The sequence below is a fragment of the Triturus cristatus genome, chromosome 5_1 (assembly GCF_964204655.1).
Source record: "Triturus cristatus chromosome 5_1, aTriCri1.1, whole genome shotgun sequence".
NCBI classification, from domain to species: Eukaryota; Metazoa; Chordata; class Amphibia; order Caudata; family Salamandridae; genus Triturus; species Triturus cristatus.
The window spans coordinates 47,096,409-47,117,871 of NC_140587.1; the positions used below are offsets into that span (position 1 = coordinate 47,096,409).

Sequence of the window (21,463 nt, forward strand, 5' to 3'; positions counted from 1 at the left end):
TTTAAGTACAAATTCCCTCACTCCCCAAAGGTCGCATGCTTCATCATTGGGAACCTCCTCGCTCTGTGATGCCTAGTCACTGGGCAGGCTCCAACCCTCTCACTAGAGAAAGAAGCTCAGAGATGTCTTCAGAGGTATGATAAATACTGTTCTAAATGAGCACAAAATGTTGAGGGAAGCAGGGCGCGAGTGAAGGGTGCGTAGTTTTAAACTGGCTCCAAGATATGCAAAATGATTTATTTATGTGTCCTTGGGTCAAAATTAACACCAGGCAGAGGGCCAGACAGGCGTGCTCATGCGTGCTGGATTTCTTCAAAAAAGTAGGTTGACCTGTTTCTGCCTTTGACCCTCGTCAGAGGTGTTGCGGCATTCCTCAGGACCTATGTAACATGTGCTCCTGCTTAAGTGCTCAAAGTGATCATTGGAATTGTAAAAAAAAATACCAAAGTACAAAACCAGGTGTCCAAATATGGGTCCAAAGTAGAGCTCCACTGGTACTTTCCTGTAAAGGATATTATGCATAGTGTTGGCCATTTATACCACATAGAAAAGATAGGCCAACAACCAATTCTCTATCAACAGTCCTACAAAGCCAATTGGGTAATTGTGGGATTATTATTTATATATGTTTTTCTATACATCACCCATGCAAAAAACCTTGTGCCCTTGTGGCAAACTAACCGGGCAGGTGAGCCTAACAAGGGGGTTGGTCAAGGCTTACCTGCTAGCATCTGGATTGGGGCCTCAACTGAGGCCCTGGCGAGTGGCTCAGTGTACATTCTCTCGCATAGTAGTATCATAGGAGGGAAACAGAAAATAAGAACAACAGGTAGGAATGGTTTAAAAATTGAGAGGAATTACAAAGGTTGCACACTCATTTTTCTTTTTTGCAGCAACGAAAGTCCGAAAGTGAGAAAGAAAGTGGCACTTCTGAGGGGCTGGATGAGAGCAAGAGGCACGGATTCCTGATCCTCAGCCGAGATGACTCCACCATGGTAAGAGCACTTTGTGAAGCGGAAGCCATCAATTAATGCACCAGTACTGCCTACATGGGCAGACAGGAACTCTGTTACTCCATGTGTGGTGTGTGTCAGTGTGTTGTCAGCCCCTACTGATGTGAGTGGCCCCTTCAGCATATCTGCAGGGGAAACCCCCTCATGTTCTGTTACGCCCCTGGTCTCAGGACTGTTGAAGGTCTCAAAGAAGAAAGTTTGTACACTAGCAGTGATGAAAGCTGGTGCTATTGAGAAAATACAGCCTTCTGGAGCAAGATCTGGCTTTTCTACACCTAGTCCAGAAGACAGATTCAGTCATGGTGTTGGCAGGTCGAAAGCGGTATCTGTTAGCGCTTGAGACATATGCTCCCCCAGACAGAAAAACCAAAACCGTGCTACTGGGAACAACATGTGCAGTACAGCTTCAAAGCTGCTAGTGCCATAGCGCATCTTGAAAGGTATAAACGAGCCCCATGGGAGTCCAAACTACAATAGGCAGACAGACGAAAGAAGGGTTTCTGTAAAGTTACCAAAGAGGACTCCCACTATTGAACCACGCGATAAGAACAAGCATGGGTATTGCCACAGGATCATTCTAGAACAGGGGTCTCCAACCTTTTCTGTTATAAGGTCTAGTTATGTTCTATGAAAATCATCCTGAGCTACTAATACAAGTGATGTAATGGTGGCCATCCCTTCTAAGATTGTCAGCAGTGATAACGTCAGTACATTAAGAAGGGTTTCCATCAGTAGAATAAACCAATATTATCGGTTTGAAATACCTCTATATGGTAATGCATAAAAGCCATAGCTGCAATCCCCTTGGCGCCAAGGTAATAATATGAGTAATTAATCTCTCCAACTCAAATAGTAACTTTAAATACATTTTGAAGTCAACCATTTTTCTCCGAACATCAGCTTATGAGTTATAAAATACACACATTTTTGTCTTGAATACATGCTTTTGTACTTTTGGTATACATATAATAATGAAACCAAGCAAAAGCTTCTATAATAATACGCTGGTCTGCACCTAGGAGAGCTACTGGTAGCTCACGAGCTACTCGTTGGAGACACCTGTTCTAGAATGATCATAGTCTATGTGCCGAAAAACTTTAGAACCTGAAGCACATTTGAAGATCCTAAATCTGCAACTATTGGGCTCTGCTTCGTTCAGGCAGTCTACAGGAGAAGATGCTGCAGATCGTCACCACAACAGAAATGCTGTAAACTGTTGTGTGAGAGGAACTTGAGAGTTTTAGCAGGTCCCACCTCCAACACAAGGACTGCTGTTAGTACCAGCGCAGAGGGTTCAGGGCCCTCAGTGTTCATGCCAGCCTCACCAGCACCAATAATAACAGAAGTAAAAGCATTACCATGAAAGGAGAGGCTCCAGCATCAGCCCGGACGTTCAATTTGAGTAGATGACCTTCGTCCAACTAATGGCTATCACTTCACTTTCCTAACCTGAAAGACCTTTAGAAGGACTACATCAAATCCTCCTCAGCTGGGGCAAGGAGACTGGATGTGTGTGGCAGATCTTCAGGATTCGTGCTTCCACATTCTATTAACATGAAACACAGGAAGTGTCTTCAGTTTGTAAACAGACTATGTCTGAGGTCTTCAGAAAAGTGATAAAACAATGCTATATGTAAATTGAGGAAGCTGTTGTCCGGTAAAGAACTGTTGTAATAATTTGATTGAACAGGTTAACATTTGTACACGGATTTTCCTGAAATGGGCATGAAGAAGAGTATTGTAGAAAAATGCCCCTTTTTTGCATGGTTGCCCCCACTTTTGCTAAACTGTTGATGAACTTTGAGTGTGCACTGGGTTCCTGCCAACCAGGTACCCAGGGCCTATGTTCTTTCCCTAAACTGTACTGATGCAAAACCCACTTGGCACCTCTCTGGCCACATGTCAGTCCCTTGTAAAAGGTACCCTAGGTACCAAGGGCCCGTGCCCCGGGAAGGCCTCTAAGGGCTGCAGCACTTATTGTGCCATCCTTAGAGGCCCTGTACCTTTACACACGCAAACTGCCATTGCAGGGTGTTTGTTTTGGTGCAGAGCAAATTGAAGAGCAGACCTGGCACACAACCCTGTGTGCCATGCCTAAAATCCACTGCCCTGGCATAGGTCAGCCACCCCTTTAGCTGGGTGCACTATACCAGTGGTGAGGGTACAGGTGCATGAGCCCTGTACCCCTACAGTGTCTAAGTCAATTCTTAGACATTGTAAGTGCAGTAATGCCATTAAGCATATATGGTGCTGGGAGTTTGTCATTATGAACACCACAGCACCATCATGGCTTTACTGAAAACTGAGAATTTTGGTATCAAACTTCTCAGCACATTAAACCCACCCTGATGCCAGTGTGGGTTTTAATGAAAAATGCACTCAGAGGGCATCTTTGAGATGCCCCCTGAAAAACGACCTAACTCTAGTGTTCATGCTGAGTGGCTGCTTTCAGCTGCCACCACCAGACATGTTTCTGGACCCCTGGGTCAAGAGTTTGCCGTTCTTGGGGTCCTGAAACAATGCATATCTTGGGATGAGGTGCCAAACCTCCTAACCCAGGATGGGCAGGGTCCACGAAGGGGAAGCTTCAAAGGCTTGCCGCCTTTTTGAGCTGCCCCAGCCATTTGCTGCTCCCAACAACTGGCACCCACCGGTTCTGACCCCCACTTTGGGCGAGAGATTCGATGGGAAAACCAAGTTAGTGTGCCCACCTTTGCCAACCCCAGCCCTGAGGTGGGAGAGGCGAGGTGAAGCACAACTCTCAGTCCCCGCTATCTTAGAGATGGGGGGACACAGCTAACCAGAATGAGTTTTATGCCCCCTTCCCACTGGAGGGTGACCTATTAGGGGGTGTACCCACCCCAAGGAAGAGACCCATTGGTCCTGACCTGTACCTACTGTAACACCCCTAAATCTAGTATTTAGGGGCAATCCCAAAACTTGCCTCCTCAGACAAGAAGAAAGAAGATAGACCAAAGAGCCGTGCTAAAGAAGAAGAGGAGGATGCCAACTGCCTTGGCCCCAGCCCTACCGGCCTGTCCCGACCTCGACCTGCTACAGTGAAATCCTGGTGTGTCCTGCACCACAAGAATGATGTCTCTCCTTCACCTCAGGTGGCTCCAGCACAGTCTCCGGCTCCGAGTCTTACCGACGCCCAGAGAAGCAACTCTTTCGCCTCCGGCCACTCCACCCCCAGCTCCAGTGTCTCCAGCGCCGCAACCAGAGCCAATTAGACTGCCTCCTCAAGTGGTCTCGGTAACAGCGGATCTGGGATATACAGCCTTTCCGGCTCCAGGTACGGATCCTTTGCAGCAATGTTTGGCATGTTGGACAGAGGGGCTAACCCTGGTGGTGCACCGGTTGGCTCCATGGGAGAGCTTTCATACTCCTTTGGAGGTTTGCCACCTCACTTCACACAGGCACCTTTCATGCCTTTGGCTCCTGGAAGTTGTCCTCTCCCGAAGCTGAAGTTCTCAACGCAGGTGCAATCCCTGAAGGGAAGAGTGCCGATGGATGGGTCTTTGCCGGAGCCGTCTGGCTCCGGTCCGACGCTGACTCAGCCTCCCCCGGCTCCTTCGACTATTCCTGTGGAGCCTCCATCGATGCCGGTACACAGAGACTGCTGGAGGAGGAAATATATCCGGAGTAGCAGGAAGAGGCTGAAGAGGGTGAGATTGTCGACACTATGCAGGAGTTTGAGGGACTGCAGGAGGCTAGTGGATTAGACATGTCTCCTAAATGGGAGCTCTCCTCACCGTAAGGCCTCCCTTCGCAGGAGGTTTCCTCTTATCACTCTATAATAAGGAAGGCAGCGGATCTACCATATTTGCAGTTACCTACTGCGAAGCTTAAATCCAATATTTTAAGTGAAGTGCTTCACTCTCCTGCTTCAGAGCCTCTGCTACCCTTTAATGAGCCTTTGACTGAGCCCATTTTAGAGGTGTGGTAGAAGCCAATGACTGACCCAGCGGTGTTCAGATCGGTAGCAAGGAGATATAAGGTGGTTCCTGGAGATCCTGCTTTCCTTTCCACACACCCATCTCCTGAGAGTTTAGTGGTCCAAACATCATGCTCCTCTACGCCTGCAGATAGAGAATCGAAGAGGATGGAGCAGTCGGCAAAGAAAGTGTGCTCTTCGGCCAATATGGCTTTGAAGTCGAAAAATGTGTCAAGTCTACTGGGCCGCTATATCCACGCTCTGATGGACTCAGCAAAGGAGGTGCACCCCAAGCTTCTGGAGGATATCCAGGGCCATTTCTCGAAAGTTCTATCGGACACCCAAGCTGTTGCCCGTCAGGTCATCCAGTCAGGACTTGATACTGCAGACTCTGTTGCCAGAGTTATAGGTTCCCCGCTGGCTACCAGTAAGCACTCTTGGCTAAGAGGGTCTGGGTTTCATCAGATGTACAGGCCACCCTATTGGACCTTCCTTTTGATACTCTTGTCTTTTTGGTGCCAAAGCTGACTCGGCGCAACAGCACTTCAAAGATAGTAGAGCCACAGCGAGATTGTTGGGCCTTCAGTCCCAGCCCAGAGGTTTTGGGTACTGCAGATTTCATGGGTTTGGCAGGACCTTTTCCTTTTGAGCCGAACAATAGCAGTCACAACAGCTGCAACAGTCGAACTCTCTGTGTAGGCCGTACACAGGAAAAGCTAGAGTTTGTCTGCGAGGCACAGCTCTGCAGCAAGTCTCCTCCTCCTCTCCTGCCCCTCCAACTGGTTCTGCTGGAAAGCAGCTCTTCATCCTCCATCCTGGAACATGTTGGTCCTGTGGGAGGACGGGTGTCCCATTTTCTTTGAAATTTGAGGTCTGTTACTTCAGATCTCTGGGTTTTGGATCTCATAGAAAATGGATATGCCCTTCCCTTCCGGGAGTTTCCCCCTCCTTTACCTCCTCGCAAGGACTGATGCTCAGAGGACCACTTGTTGCTTTTACAACAGGAGGTACTATCTTTGCTGCAGAAAGGGGCGATAGAGGTGGTTCTGAGCAGCAAAGGGGTCAGGGATGCTACTCCTAGTACTTCCTGATTCCTTAAAAGGAAGGTCGATTGAGGCCGATCCTAGACCTCGGGGTCTTCAATTTTTACTTCTAACAGGAGAAATTCAAGATGTTGTCCCTGGCTCAGGTTCTTCTGGAGCTGCAGCAGGAAGATTGAATGGTGTTTATCGATTTGCAGGATGCGTATTTTCACATACCAATCCTGAAGAAGCATCAGAAGTATCTCCGTTTCGCGGTGGGATCTCAACACTACAGTTTGCGGTCCTTCCGTTCGTTCTAACTCCCCGCACCGCGGGTCTTCACAAAGGTGATAGCGTGGTAACAGCACATCTCAGAAGATTGGAGATTCCTTTTTTTCCCTATCTGGATGACTGGCTGCTCAAGGCAAAGTCACCAGAGATGGCGCTGCATCATTTGCAAATAATAACGCATCTGTTGTTTGTGACAAAGTGGCTCTGTATATACTGTTCCCAAATAGGTACTCACACACTCGAGAACTGAACTCTAGGCCAATGGTTTATATAAAAAAATATGTTTGTTTTATTTTAGAACCAACAATAGGTATTAAAATATACTTTCTCAGAATGAGATGCTTTAGTTAAATACTTTGCAATAGGCCATCGACGTGTGCAGGTAATGGTTACAGTTTGTTGCAATAGGCAATACAATTTTAAACACAATAATACATTGAGCTCAATGGGAATTTTAAGTTATATGCAATTGATTACTTTCAAGATTACTTTTCCAACTCCAAGACTGGATCCTAGATTCAGTCCTGGGACAGTTCTTGGAAACAAGAGAGTAAATTCGTTTTAGTTACTGTTGTGATTTTTAAGCAATATTTTGCTATTTTAAAAGTTGACACTTAGAAGCTTTTTCTGATCAAATTACCAATGTTATCCTATGGAAGGAAATTCACTTAGCAGGTAAGTGGGGTTATGGTTACTTTTTCTAGGTCAGTGTTGGATCCTAGATCCAGCACTAGTGTACCACCTGTAAGCAGTTGAAAAACTGCGTTTGTTATACAGGCGATTTTTAAGGAATATTTATAAGTTTGCAAAATCGACACTTAGAAGAAATTTCATAGAAAAACAGTCAATGGGTCCCTATGGAAGAAAATTCAAGTTACGGGTAAAGTATGTTCTCGTTACTTTTGTAATCCAGTGCTGGGCTCCTAGGCTCAGTACTGGAACATCTATCTAAAACAGGTAAGTAATTACGTTTTCACAGTTGGTACGATTTTGAATGAACATTTGAAGTTTGCAAAAATCGACACTTTGAAGATATTGCACAGAAAAACAGTCAATGATTTCCTATGGAAGAAAATTGGGTTACTGGTAAGTACGGTTGTGAATATTTTTCAGGGTCAGTGCTGGGCACCAAGATCCAGCACTGGGATCTCTCCTAATAGCAGGTGAGTATTTTCGTTTCCGTTACTTGGTTGATTTTTGGTGAATATTTTAAGTTTTAGAAACTCCATACTTAGAAGAAATTTCAGAAGAAACCAGTCAATGTTACTCGATGGAGGAAAATTGGGTTATCGTATTTTGGGTAAGTACTCGACTGGCAGAGTTAAGGTTCTGGGCAAAGACTCAGAGGTCTCCCAGGGTCAGGTAGGTACAGTTGTTACACCCTCAGCGGCACAGGGGCAGCCGGGTGCAGAGTGAGTTAGGCCCAATGTTATCCTATGGGAGGCAGGGGGGGCCTTGGTTGGTGGCTGCAGACTAGCAGGACACGCGGCTGTGGGAGCTGGGCTCCTGGTCACTTGCTCAGGGCAAATGGGGAAGTAGATGGGTGTAGAGGGCTACCTGTGCACACTCAGACGGTGGTGTGAGCTAGGCACACCGCCACCAAGGCGCTCGGGTGGAAGGGCAGGTTAACCCAACAGACTCTACTGTGGCACAGTGACGGGTTAAGCGAGGTAGGGAAACTTTAGGGATTCCGCTCCTGGAACTGCATAGGCATAGACACTCTGGGGGACATATGGAGGCGGGATCGGATGCTCACATTCAGTGAGCTACAAAAAGACTATCAGTTGGCAGAGACGGAACAATACCGATATATCCAACTGAAGCATGCGCTTAGATGTCACGTCAAAGATGGGAAAACTATACCAGAATACGCCCTGTTAGAAGACAGACTGTCATTAGACCCAACTCCCAACAAAGCAATCTCCCTTACATACAAGAAAATAATGAACAACTTACCTGACCCTCTCGGGACGCTCCGGGCGAGCTGGTGTGAGAAAGTGGCTCTGTATATACTGTTCCCAAATAGGTACAGTGTGCACTGAGTCCACAGTCCCCAGAGGTTTGGCAGAGGCTAAAGTTAGATATAACCTTACTCTCTAAAGTGGTAGCTTGGTCGAGCAGTAAGGCAGTATCAGAGGACAGTGTAAAGCATTTATTGTACACACTCAGTCAGAAAATGGTCTCACACACTCAAGAACTGAACTCTAGGCCAATGGTTTGTATATAAAAATATATGGTTGTTTTATTTTAGAACCAACAATAGGTATCAAAATGTACTTTCTCAGAATGAGATGCTGTAGTTGTATACTTTCAATAAGCAATATACTTTTAAATGCAATAGTTACAGTTGTTGCAATAGGCAACACAATTCAAACACAATTCTAACATTGAGCTCAATGGGAGTTTTTAGGTAAATGCAATTTCAGTTACTTTGCGTGTGATTTTCTTACTCGGGGCTAGATCCTGGATTGAGCCGTGGTGCAAACAGTTGAAAGAAATCGTTTTTGTTACACAGGCGATTTTTAAGGAATATTTGTATGTTTCAAAAATCAACACTTGGAAGAATTTCTGGCAAAAACCAGGCAATGTTATCTTATGGAGGAAAATCAAGTTATCGGTAAGTACAGTTGTATACTTTTCAGGGTCGGTCTTGGGCACCAAGATCCAGCACTGGGATCTCTCCTGATAACAGGTGAGTAATTTCGTTTTCGTTGTTCGGCTGATTTTTAGTGAATATTTTAAAATGTCAAATCTCGACACTTAGAAGAATCTCCAAGTGAAACCTGCCAATGTTACCCTATGGAGGAAAAGTGAATTATCGGCTTTCAGGTAAGTACTCGACTGGCAGAGTTAAGGTTCTGGGCATAGACTCAGGGGTCTCCCAGAGTCAGGTAGGTACATTTGTTACACCCTCAGCAGCACAGGGGCAGCTGGGTGCAGAGAGAGTTAGGCCCAATGTTAGCCTATGGCGGGCAGGGGGCCTTTGGTTGGTGGCTGCTAGCAGGCAGGCCACACACCTGTGGGAGCCGGGCTCCTGGTCACTCACACAGGGCAAGTGGGGAAGTAAGATAGGACAGAGGTTGCACTTCCAGGGGCACTCGGGCGGCTGGGTGCAGGGTGCTTTTGAGCCGTTGGGCGCTCATTGTATTTCAGTGGAGAAGCTGCAAGGTGAACAAAGGCTGCAAGCTCGGGGACGGAGATTCTTCAGGTGCGACCACCACTTCGAGAGGTAAGTTGGGAAGCTGTAGGTTAGGTAGGCACCCAGGAGCTGGGCACAGGGGGCCGCAGGGCGCCGGGTGCAGGGGAGTCATTTTGCGTCGGGAAATCTTACCCTCTGCTGGTCGCGGTTGGAGGGGTCCCTGGTTCTGAGGCTGCAGGCGTCAGGAGCATCGAGGAGGGTCCTTGGGTGCTGGATTCTTGGTTACAGTCGCCGGGGGGGGGGGGAGGGGAGTCCTCGTGCTCTTTGTTCACTCAGGCACAGGCAAGGCTCGGCGGGTGCAGAGTGTTCTGGTTTTGCGGTTCCTGGCTAGCACCAGGGGTTGTTGCTTGTTGTTGAGCAGGACCACTGCTCGTGGGAGTCCCAGTCTTGGTAGATGAGCAAGGCAGTCAAGTCCTCCGGGGCTTTTGAGGTTGCTGACCACTGGAGACGCCGGGTTTTAGGAGGAGCAGGTTCGAGGGTCGACAGGCCTGTAGGCAAGGCAGGTCTTCTTTCTTCTTGCTCTTCTTTCTTGTTTCGGATTTGGGATCTGAGGAAGGAAGGTTCAGGGTGCCCCTAAATACTACATTTAGGGGCGTTACAGGTAGGTGGGTGCCTCATGCCAGTGGTGTGGGCACAGGTGCAGGAGCCCTGTGCCCCTACAGTACCCAGGTCCATTCCTGGGCGCTGTAAGTCCAGTGCTGCCATCTAAGATGCCCTCTGTCGTGCATTTTACATTAAATCCCACACTGGCATCAGTGTGGGTTTAATGTGCTGAGAAGTTTGATATCCATCTTCTCAGACTTCCGTGCAGCTATCATGATGCTGTGGAGTTCGTGATGACGATCTTCCAGCACCATATACTCTTAACGGCAGCACTGCACTTACAGTGCCCAGGAATGGACCTGGGTACTGTAGGAGTACAGGGTTCATGCACCTGTACCCACACCACTGGCATAGGGCACCCAGCTAGGGGGGTGACTGAGGTATGCCAGGGTAGTGTGTTTCGTGGGCATGGCACACAGGGATGTGTGCCATGTCGACTCTCTGTGTTGTTCTGCACCAAGACACTCAGCCTGCAAAGACAGTGTGTGTGTGTCAGGGTACAGGACCACTAAGGGTGGCACAATAAGTGCTGTAGCCCTCAGGGACCTTCTCTGGTCACAGGGCCCTGGGTATGTAGGGTACCATTTACCATGGGCTGACCTGTGGCCAGAGATGCCAATTGGGTTTAGGGTTCAGTGCCGTTTTAGGGAAGGAACACAGGCCCTGGGGTCCTGATTGGCAGGAACCCAGGGCACGCTCAGTCGAAGCACATCAGCAATTTAGAAAAAAGTGGGGGCAACCATGCAGAAAGAGAGCACTTTCTCACGCCTCCAGATGGGGATGTTTTACTGACAGTCTTGTTCTGGAATCTAGACCATACATAAAATAGAGGATCAGGGATAACGCTTAGATTTAAGACATGCAAATGAAATGTAAAATATCTAATTTAATGTAAAATATCTAATTTAAATGTCTCATCAATAGACAATGGGTGCATTGACTCCCACCTTGCTGCACATCAAGTCAAAGAGCATCAGTAGTCTGGCAACGAAAAAGGCAGGGGCGGGGGGGGGGGGTTACTGCAACAGAAACCCACTTTCTCACAAGCCATTATGGTGCTGTGGAGTGCATAATAACAATCTCCCAGCACCATATACTCCTAATGGCAGGACTGCACTTAAAATTTCTAAGAATGGACTTGGACACTGTAGGGTTACAGAGCTCATGCACCTGTACCCTCACCACTTGTATAGGGCACCCAGCTAGAGAGGTGACTGATCTATGCCTGGGAAGTGGGTGTGCCATGTCGACTCTTCTTTTTATTCTGCCCCAAACACGCAGCCAGCAAAGGCAGTGTGTGAGTGTAATGGTACAGGGGTTCTAAGGGTGGCACAATGAGTGATGCAACCCTTAGAGGTCTTCCTTGGTCACAGTGTCCTGGGTACTTGTGGTACCAATTACCAGGGGCTGACCTGTGGCCAGAGATGCCAATTGGGTTTTGTTTTAATGCAGGTTTAGAGAAAGAACATAGGCCCTGGGCACCTGATTGGCAGGTGCCCAGGGCACACCCAGTCAAAGCACATCAGCAATTCAGTAAAACGTGGGGGCATACCATGCAAGAAAGAGGGCACTCTCTCGCAGCTGGACTCGATCTCACCAGTGTCTAGCGCGTTTCAAAGAGCTTAACTGGTCACTTGTGCTGGCAGTAATAGGACTGAAGAGCACAGGGGAATATCTGCTCGTGCACCGGGATTTGGGACATGTTGTGCTTTCACTTTTGTCTGCACCAAGACAAGCAGCCTGCGATAGCAGCCCTGCATGTGCTAGTTCTGGGTCCCTTCGGGTGGCCCAACTCATACTGCTGCCCTCAGGCTCTAGGTACCAGGGGTACCATTTACTATAGACTTACAGAGGAGGCTAAAGGTTTTGCCAATTGGGGGAAACAATTGTACAGTTTTGGGAAAGCTCTCTGGCACCGGGGACATGGTTAGCAGGAACCCAGTGCAATTCCAGGCAAAATCACATCAGTTACCAGGCAAAATGTGGGGGTGACCATGTCAACAAGCATTTGCAATGCAATCGGTCTCGCCTTTGGGACCTTATATGTGTTTAGCTATGCAGCACATTAGCCTGGGTGCTGAAACATCTATTCTAGCAGTACCACCCTTCACTGCCTTGATTCAACTTGAAAGAGACTCGTTGTAGTTATTTCAGAGTATCCTCATGTCAGACCTAAAGTATTTTCAATGTTATTTACAAGAAAGCCATATATGGTGCTTGTGAGAAGTTGGCCTGGTATATGATGTTCACTAATTAAAGTGACCACCTTGTACCATGCTAAGCAACCCTTATGGTGTGGTTGTAAGTCAACCTTTTTGGACCAGCTGCCCTAGTGGTAGCGTAGGCTAAGCAGTCTTTCAGGCTAAACTCGTTTAGGCATGTGAAGCAAGCTGTTTTACCATATGTAACCCCCTTTTATACCAATGAAAGGACACCACACAGATATATATTCAAAATATATATGTATTTATTACTCAAAGTATCCCCTAGACTCTTTATGAGCACAGGAGCACAAATTGTTAAACAAGAAAGTATCACAATATACAGAAGTTGCACTTTATATGGATAGGCCCTGGTGGCCGCTCAAACCATATACTAAAATAGTGGTATAAGTACCACGAACAGGAAAGGAAAAAGGCCTAGGGCCTCTAGAATCGCTGGGCCTACAAGGAGCTAACTTTAGTTAGTGACCAGGAGGTCCACGGGTCGCGTTTGCAGTGAGGAAAGTTACACGCGGGCTCCCATAGATTTTCAATGGGTGCGTAAATGTTCAAAAGTTACTGCTAGAAGGGTCTTCTGGATGGACTACGAACTTAAGACTTCAAACCTAGACATTAGAGATGTTACTCTACACTTGTGCACCGGAGTGCCAGCTTTACCTCACCCACAGGAAGCGGGTGCATAGGTCTCGAAGTGCGTCGGGTTTCGCCTATCTGTTCAATGGAGCCTGATGACAAAGATGCTGCAGGCGGTCGGTCCAGAAGAGATGCGGTGGATCCAAGGATGGATCGGAGTTGGAGAAGACCTGTAAGCAGAGGGGACAGTGTTCACAGTCACTAGCCAGTGACCGGCGTGACACCAGGTAGGTACCAGGCGATGTCGGGTGCAAACAGGTGAAGAGGTGTAGCTTGTCTCTGCAGCTACGTGGTCCCTGAAGGTCGACGTCCAGGAGTCGGTTCACGAGCTGTCCCACGCAGGCTCTCGCAGTCGGCGGTGTCGGCGACTCGGAAGAAGCAAACAAGCCTTGGCAAAAGCAGGAGTCGCAGGAATCGAAGAAAGCTGTTAGCTCTGACCAGCAAGGTCAGAGGGGCTGCTCCTTTGGAGGGAAGCAGGGGCCAGTCTGGAGCAACCAGACCAGCGTCGTAGTTTTCAAAAAGGTTCGCCAAGATGGCCACTAGCCAACGGGCCAGGGACCGGGCAGGCGCGTCGAGTCGCAAAGTGCAGAGGGGCCCCTCGCAGATCGTGGAGATGCTGGAGGGCTCACCTTTGGTGCAGATGCTGCTCGGATGTTGGGCTTCTCAGGACCCAAAGCACAACTAGGAGGGAGCCTCTGTTGTCGCGCTTGCAGCTTGTCGAGTGTCTTCCAAGATGGCTGGCTCCACGTGTCTCGGTGCCTCCATGGGTTCCTTCTTTGCAGGGACTGTGGATCGGGCTGTGAGAGGTCTGGAGGTCCAGTTCTTGTCGGTCTCTGGGCTCGGGCTCCGGCGGGATGCGGCGGCAAAGCAGACGTCGATTCGCTGGTTGGTGCTTGCGTTAGCAAGATGGTCACTCCCTGACCATAGGGGAGATTTCCTTCAGTCTTCTGTGCAGCAGAACGTCGAAGTTCCCGTCTTCTTCTTAGTTTTAAGTTGATTCCAGGATGTCTGAAGTCTTGGGACACAGCTCCTACCTTTAAGCGGATTCTAGGGGCCGGACTACCTGCTAGGTCCCTCCCTAAGGGTGGGACCAGGAAGGGGGGTGGTTACACCCCCAATCCTTTGTCCAGCTCGCCCCAGGTCTGGGGCTGGTGTGCCCCAGGACCGGTTTGAACTGGCATATGCACCGAGACTCCTTATGAGCCTCAGGCATGTCTGTTTCTATTCAAGCCCTACCTGACCAATACACAAAATCCTGTCTGGGGTGGTGCTCGCACCTCCCCTGGCAGGAAACCCTTTGTCCACGTCTCCCAAGCTGGAAGGACTCCCAGCAGCAGGAGGGCAGACTTGTGTCTGTGGTGGCAGCGTCCATTTTGTGGAGCTGAGGCTATGTCTGATTTTACCCGGGTTTCAGGTTCTGTACATGTCGTGTCCCTCTAGAAGGGTGGAATGCTAACCCCGTCGCCAGAATTGGCGAGGGGTTAGTATTCCAGTTCGTATGACACCTTACTCGACATGTTTTGATAAAGCCAAACCAAAGATAGCATTTAACCGCGAGGTTCATAAAACACTTAAGAGTATATGGTATGACGATACCTGGAAACAGTAGAAGGAAGTTGTTCCGACCACTGCAGACAGGCTCAGCTCATGCCAGAGCACCATCTCACATGGAACCAAGCATTCTGCCTTCAGGATTGTTAAGGGCTGCCATAGGAGTGACTTATAGGTTAACATGTGTCCCATTTAAGGTTAGGTATATGTATACTACACCTAAGTAAGAGGTGGATACACCAACTTACCCCAGCTGAGTGATCAGCCAGTTGTGTCTGATTGGAAGGCCAGCCCAGGGGTGGCATAATACAAGCTGCAGCCCCTGGGAGGCCTAGGGTACACCTATGCCCTGGGTACCTAGGGTACACTGTACAGGGTCCAATAAGGTGATCCTTACCAATTGTGTATGTACCTAGGGTACATGGAGTCCATTTTAAAGAGAGAGCAGATAGGCTGAGATCCTGAATGGCAGGATCTCAGGCCAACTAAGTCGAAAAACCAGCTAGACACTAGGCTAAAAGTTGGGGGTAACCATAGTCAGATATCCAGCTTCCTACAGTGCTTATTTATTATATGCAACTAACTACCATTGACAAAGCAAATAGTCTAAACAACCTAACAAGCTCACACACTTGTTCTCTGCCTTCCTAGCCCTGCTCAGCTTTCTACTTGCTTTTTATTTCCAAGCAAGCTTTCCCAGGTAAGGGTCCTCCCTTTTCTAGCCAGGGGGACTAAAAACAGGGGCCTAGCTCCCATTGGTGCAGCAGGTGCAGTGGCACCAGGTTTTAGTGCTCGAGAGGCCCATTGAACCCTGATAATGGTTATATTTCACTACCCCGACAGCAGTCAGGGCCACTTTCTTGCTCGCACCATGGCAAACTTGCTAAGCTACTGACTTTAAAACCTCCCTGTGGTGAAAATCCCAGTTTTCCTCCAAATATCCGCTTGTTATTGCAACCATGGGTCTCATGTATTGTATTCAGCACAGAGTCCGAGGTCCAAATGCTCTGCCCACTGGGCAAGGGAGTGCAGAGGGAGGGTGGGGATTCAAGACACAGTACATGTGTGCAGCTTGCAAGGGCAGGGAATTCGAAGGAAAGAAGTGCGAGGAAGGACGCTCGAAGGGAAGGGGCATTCAGAGGGAGGTGCAAATGCCCAGGGTGCCAGAGACGGGTACTTTTCAAACGTTTTCAATGCAGAAAGACGCCTAAAGACCGAATTTTAAAGCGGTAATTGATGAGAGGGGGCATCTCCGGCTACCGTTTTGGAGAACTAAATGTCCCCGAGCCCGCCAACGCAAAGAGCCAGGTATTCTGGTGCAAGGGAGAAATACAAGCAAACGTTTTTGCAATGCAATGTGCACACACAAGGAGCCGCTTCTACCCCGACCTAGGATCAAACCCTGGAGCCTCCGATTTATACTCCGGTGAGACATCAGCCAAAACCGGACATTCTCCAGTATTAGGGTGTCTTTCATAGATTCACATGCTTGAATATTCCCCGTCGTCGGAGTGGGAGTCCCACGGTAAATAAAATAGCAATATATATATATATATATATAGTAAAATATACACAAGTAATCATATAATTAGCGCATGTAGGTGTAAAACACACATAGTGTACCTATAAGAGAAAACTCCATAGGAATACAATGGAGAGAGACAAAAGACCTTTGTAGTCTATCTCTGTCATTATGTAAGTCCGAACTCCAGCCAATCAGGCGTCAGCCCCTCTCTAGAACCTTCTCCTCAGAGCTTCTCACCTCAGATTTTCTACCGCACGTCGTGTGACAGGGAGTCTCCCTGAGCTCTGCTCAGTTTTTGTCAGTGAGGATGTCTTCTAGTAAGAAATCTTTGTTTAGACCATGTTCTTCATGTGGAAAACTGCGTTTGTTCTCTGAGGACCCACACAGTAAGTGTATTTACTGTTTATATCCTGACCATGAGGTGGCAAAATGTAAGTTTTGTAGAACTTTTTCTACAAAAACTCTAAAGGACAGAGAAGGCCGCCTGCTATTATGGCTACAGAGACTGAAGGACAAGGATAACCCTCTCTCTGATGTGGAAAGTCTCTTTTCTGGTCGTTCTCAACCAGCCTCTAAGCGCAGTAGTGTGCAGGAGTTACCATCTCCTTTCCTGAAGAAAAAGAAGCTGGCTTTGCCTCTGACAACTGCCACCTTTGTGGTTTCACCTACTGCTTTGTCGCCTAAGGGACACTGTTCTCAGGCTGCTGAGGCGTCTACTTCCCATTCCTCGGGGAAAAACTTGTCAGCCTCGTCGACGATGCTCCCGACGACGAGATCTGCTGTTTCTACCTCGTCGACGGTGACCCCGACGACGACGTCAGCTGCTTCGTCGTCGACGAGCGTTATGTCGACGTTATCCTCGTCGACGATTACCATCAGTTCTTCAAGGGCGGTGACTTCTGTTGTGCCCATTACTTCGACGTCGACGAAGAAGGTAAAGGTTCCGTCGACGAAGACTGTGTCGTCGACGAAGACGTCGTCGAGCTCGTCGACGCCCATTCCGTCGGCGAAGAAAAAGAAGATCCCGACGACGACACTGTCGACGGTGGTTCCGTCGACGAAAGCCTTGTCTACGAAGACCTCGACGACGGCTCCGTCGGCAGCGGCTCCGTCGACGGTGGCCCCGTCGACGATGGCCCCGTCGACGGTGGCTCCGTCGACGATGGCCCCGTCGACGGCAATTTTGTTGCCACAGACTTCGTCGACGATAATTCCGTCGACCATCATTCCTTCGACGACGGCTCCATCGACGAGTACATCTCCAGGGTACGAATAAGCGGTGTGGCGGCTACCCAGAAAACAAGAAGGGAAGGAGTTTCTTGGACACCATTACCTCCTACTGTGGGCTCGGAGAGCCAGGAACATAATATTCCTTTGGGAGTTGCACAGCCTCCCTCACCATTATTCGCTACAGATTCGGATCAGGAATCCGAGGGGTTACCGGAGTCTTTCGGAACGGCACAAAGTCCATCCGACTTGGTTATTAAGTGCCAGGATGTCAGTAGTGAGGATGAGGATCCGGTATATATACACCAGGCCCCTCCGAAGCATAAAACGGCGACTCTTCCTCTGTCGCTCATTACTAATCTCCAACGCATGTTGAACGACTACAACCAACGGTTCCCTCTATCCCCTCAACGTTCAGAGGTTCCGTCAACCCCGGTGATTCCAGCAATTATTCCACCGGTACCTATTGTAAATCCTGCTCCTCAGATGCCGCCTGTACCTCCACGACAGGTTCCGGAAAGGTTGTTGCCTCATAATGAGCCTGTAGGGGAAGGCCCTCAGGACACAGAAGAGGGTGAAATCCCAGATGATGATGGGGATGTAGATGACCATGATGATGATGTGGCGGAGTGGGACAATTACCAGGCACAAACACCATCCCCCTCACAGATAGTAACAGGGGATTCACCTCCAGTGGACATAGCCAATTTTCACCAACTGATGGAAAGGGCATCACACCGTTTTAAGTTAACAACGGAGCGCAGGGAGGAAGATTGCTTCCTTTATGATTTCAAGAATCAACCCTACAAACAGACTCATGCTATTCCCATAGTTGAGTTTATTTGGGAAGAAGGCAAGAAATTAATGCAGACACCGAATACCTTGCCAGCTCAGGTGCCTCGATTAGAAAAGAAATATAAGGCACCAATAGGAACCCCAGCATGCCTCACGGGTCAGGCTAAACCTGAGTCGGTCGTTACGCAGGCAGCGCAACGTAAGGCGAAAAATCCGGCATCTTCTATCACCTCGCCTCCGGATCGTGACGGACGTCGGATGGATGCCATAGGGCGTAAATTCTCTTCTATGGCCTCTACGGTGGTTAGAGCAGCTAATGCCTTGGCCATCCTGGGACGATATGACAGACAAGTTTGGGCTGATATCTCGTATGTGGTTCAGGAGTTACCAGAGCCATCTAAAGTGGAGGCAATGAAGTTGCTCCAAGAGGGAGAAGCGGCATCGGCGGAAATAATCGATTGTGCAGTAGACCTCGCCTGCATGGGTTTCCGTCAGCTTGCCGGTGCGGCTGTTCTGCGTAGGCAAGGATGGTTAAAATCTACATCCTTTCGTCAGGAGGTTCAGTCCATGATCCTAAACATGGCATATGACGGCGAGTCTTTATTTGGGAGCCACGTCGATGAAGCTCTACAGTCCATAAAGAAAGACACTGAAACAGCTAGATCACTAGGAAACCTTCAATTTCAGCGGAGTAATTTTCGTGGTGGACGCGGCACCTCCTCAAGTTTTCGAAGAGACAATAAACAATACAAACCTTACAATCAAGGGTCCAACCGTTACTCTTATGGACAGCAACAGCAAACATCACGGCAGCAAACCTCCAAGTCATATAGAGGAAAATCCTCATACAGAGGAACCGCATCAAAGAGACAGTGACTCTTACCGGACAGACAAGGTTGGAGGTCGAATCTCTCTGTTCTTTTCCCAATGGTCCTCCATCTCAAAGGACCGTTGGGTTTTGGACATTGTGAAGAAGGGACACGCCTTAGAATTCACCAAATTCCCTCCTCCCACTCCACCCTCCGGACCGCCACCAGCTCACATGAAAGAACTGTTGCATCAAGTACGACTTTTAAGGCAAAAAGGAGCTATAGAACTGGTACCAGTGTCTCAGAAGGGAAAAGGTTTTTATTCCCGGTTCTTTTTTATCACAAAGAAAAACGGAGAGTGGAGGCCCATCCTCGATCTAAGAGCACTAAACAAATATATAAAGAGCCAATCCTTCCGTATGATGACGCTGGTAGACATCTTGCGCTTACTCTTGCAGGAAGATTTTCTGGCGACGATAGATCTCCAGGATGCCTATTTTCATATCCCTATTTTACAGCGGCATCGAAAGTTCCTGCGTTTTCGAGTGGGTCAACACGATTACCAATTCAAAGTGTTACCATTTGGCCTGCGCTCGGCCCCTCGAGTGTTCACGAAGGTACTGGATCCAGTAATAGCGTATTTGCGCCTCCAGGGAGTGCAAATATTTCCATACCTGGACGATTTTCTCCTGAAATCTCAGTCAAGCACTCACCTGCGACAACACACTCTTCTGTGCCAGAACGTGTTTCGCTCTTTAGGCCTGTCCGTAAATGTGGAAAAATCCCAACTTCATCCGTACCAACAAAGAGATTTCCTGGGCGCAACTCTGGAGACTGTGTCAGCGAAGGCATTCCTCTCCCAGGAGCGTCTCAAAAAGATGCTGCGACTGGTGGCTCTGATCAGATCAAGAGAGTCAGTTTCTGTGAGACTATTAAAATCATTTCTGGGGATGGCGTCATCATCCATTGCCTTGATCCCTCATTGCCGGCTGAGGACACGTCCTATACAGGAAGCTCTGGATGCTCAGTGGCGTCAGGTAACGGGATCTTTCCACGACATATGTGTCACAGATCAGATGAAGTCAGCACTCGCATGGTGGGCAATTCCAGCCAACTTGACGGAAGGCATGTCCTTTCTGTCGCTGCCACCGGACAGAACACTCACAACAGACGCCTCATTGGAAGGATGGGGCGCTCATTTGGAGGATCTCTCTGTGAAGGGAAGATGGTCCACACATCAAAGATCTTGGCACATCAACAAGTTGGAGCTCATGGCGATTTTTCTGGCTCTAAAATCGTTTCTGCCTTTGCTCCAAGGAGAGTCAGTGCTAATACAGACAGACAACACAACCTGTATGCACTATGTCAACAAACAGGGCGGAACAAAATCCCCAAGTCTCTCCAGGCTAGCTCAAAGAATTTGGGACTGGTCTCTCAGTCATCAGATCTTGCTTACGGCAGTCCACCTGCCAGGAGTATCCAATGTCCTAGCGGATTCCCTGAGCAGGTCCTCCTCGTCGACCCACGAGTGGGAGTTACACCAACCCACTCTAGAGAGGATATTCCAACTATGGGGCCGTCCGCAACTCGATCTCTTTGCCACGCCGGAGAACCGGAAATGCCGAAATTACGCAAGCTGGCATCCCCACAAGCAATCACAAGGGAATGCCCTTTTGATAAACTGGTGCAATCTATGAGCGTACGCCTTTCCTCCAATACCCCTCATACCTCGGGTTCTTTGGAAGATGAGGAGACAACCTTGCCACCTGATCCTAATAGCCCCGCGCTGGCCACGGCAAGCGTGGTTCTCAGAACTGCTCCTCCTGTCCCAATGCCAGCCAATCCTTCTGCAACATCGGACGGATCTGCTCACAATGAGCGAAGGGAGAATTTGTCATCCAAATCCCTCCTCACTGAGCTTATCAGCATGGAACCTGAACACCATGAGTTCGCCCACCTAGACATCCCCCAGGATTGTAGGGATATTTTGGCCCAGGCAAGAGCACCTTCTACAATCAGGACGTACAAGTTTAAATGGAAACGATTCTGCCATTGGTGTGCTGCTAACGGAGTTCATCCGATACATTCCACGGCAGAGCAATTGCTACCATTCTTCTTGCACCTAGCCAGTTCTGGACTGTCGCATGCAACCCTAAGGGTTTTTCTAGCAGCCATTTCCTGTTTCCGGCAAGATGGATCAAGTTCCCTTTGTTCCTCAAGAATAATCCGCCAATTCTTTAAGGGCCTATTCCGGAAATTTCCGCCAGTTCGGCGTCCTCCTCCGTTGTGGCACCTCAACGTTGTGTTGGCACAATTGATGAGACCTCCGTTTGAGCCCATTCACAAGGCCGACCTAAAATATCTCACTTGGAAAGTAGCTCTACTTCTGGCACTAACGTCTTCTCGTCGTGTCAGTGACATCCATGCTTTTACCATCAAACCTCCGTTCCTGCAGTTCAAACCGGATGCTGCAGTGTTACGCACCAATCCATCATTTCTACCCAAGGTGCCTACTGACTTTCACATTAATGAGCCAGTAATATTAAAGACCTTTTTTGCCAATCCTCAGACACCTGCAGAACAAAGATTACATTCTTTGGACGTCAAGCGGTGTCTTAAGTTCTACATCAGTAAGA

At 48.5% G+C, this 21,463-nt stretch overlaps 1 protein-coding gene across 2 annotated transcripts in view; it reads left to right on the forward strand.

Annotated features, from left to right (window-relative positions):
* CPSF1 (cleavage and polyadenylation specific factor 1) overlaps positions 1-21,463 on the forward strand; it is a 514,820-nt gene that overhangs the window by 136,095 nt on the left and 357,262 nt on the right. For both annotated transcript variants that reach the window (XM_085604356.1, XM_085604357.1), the window contains exon 18: positions 894-995. In XM_085604356.1, coding sequence (XP_085460482.1) covers positions 894-995 — 102 coding nt within the window. The remainder of the gene's footprint in view (positions 1-893; positions 996-21,463) is intronic.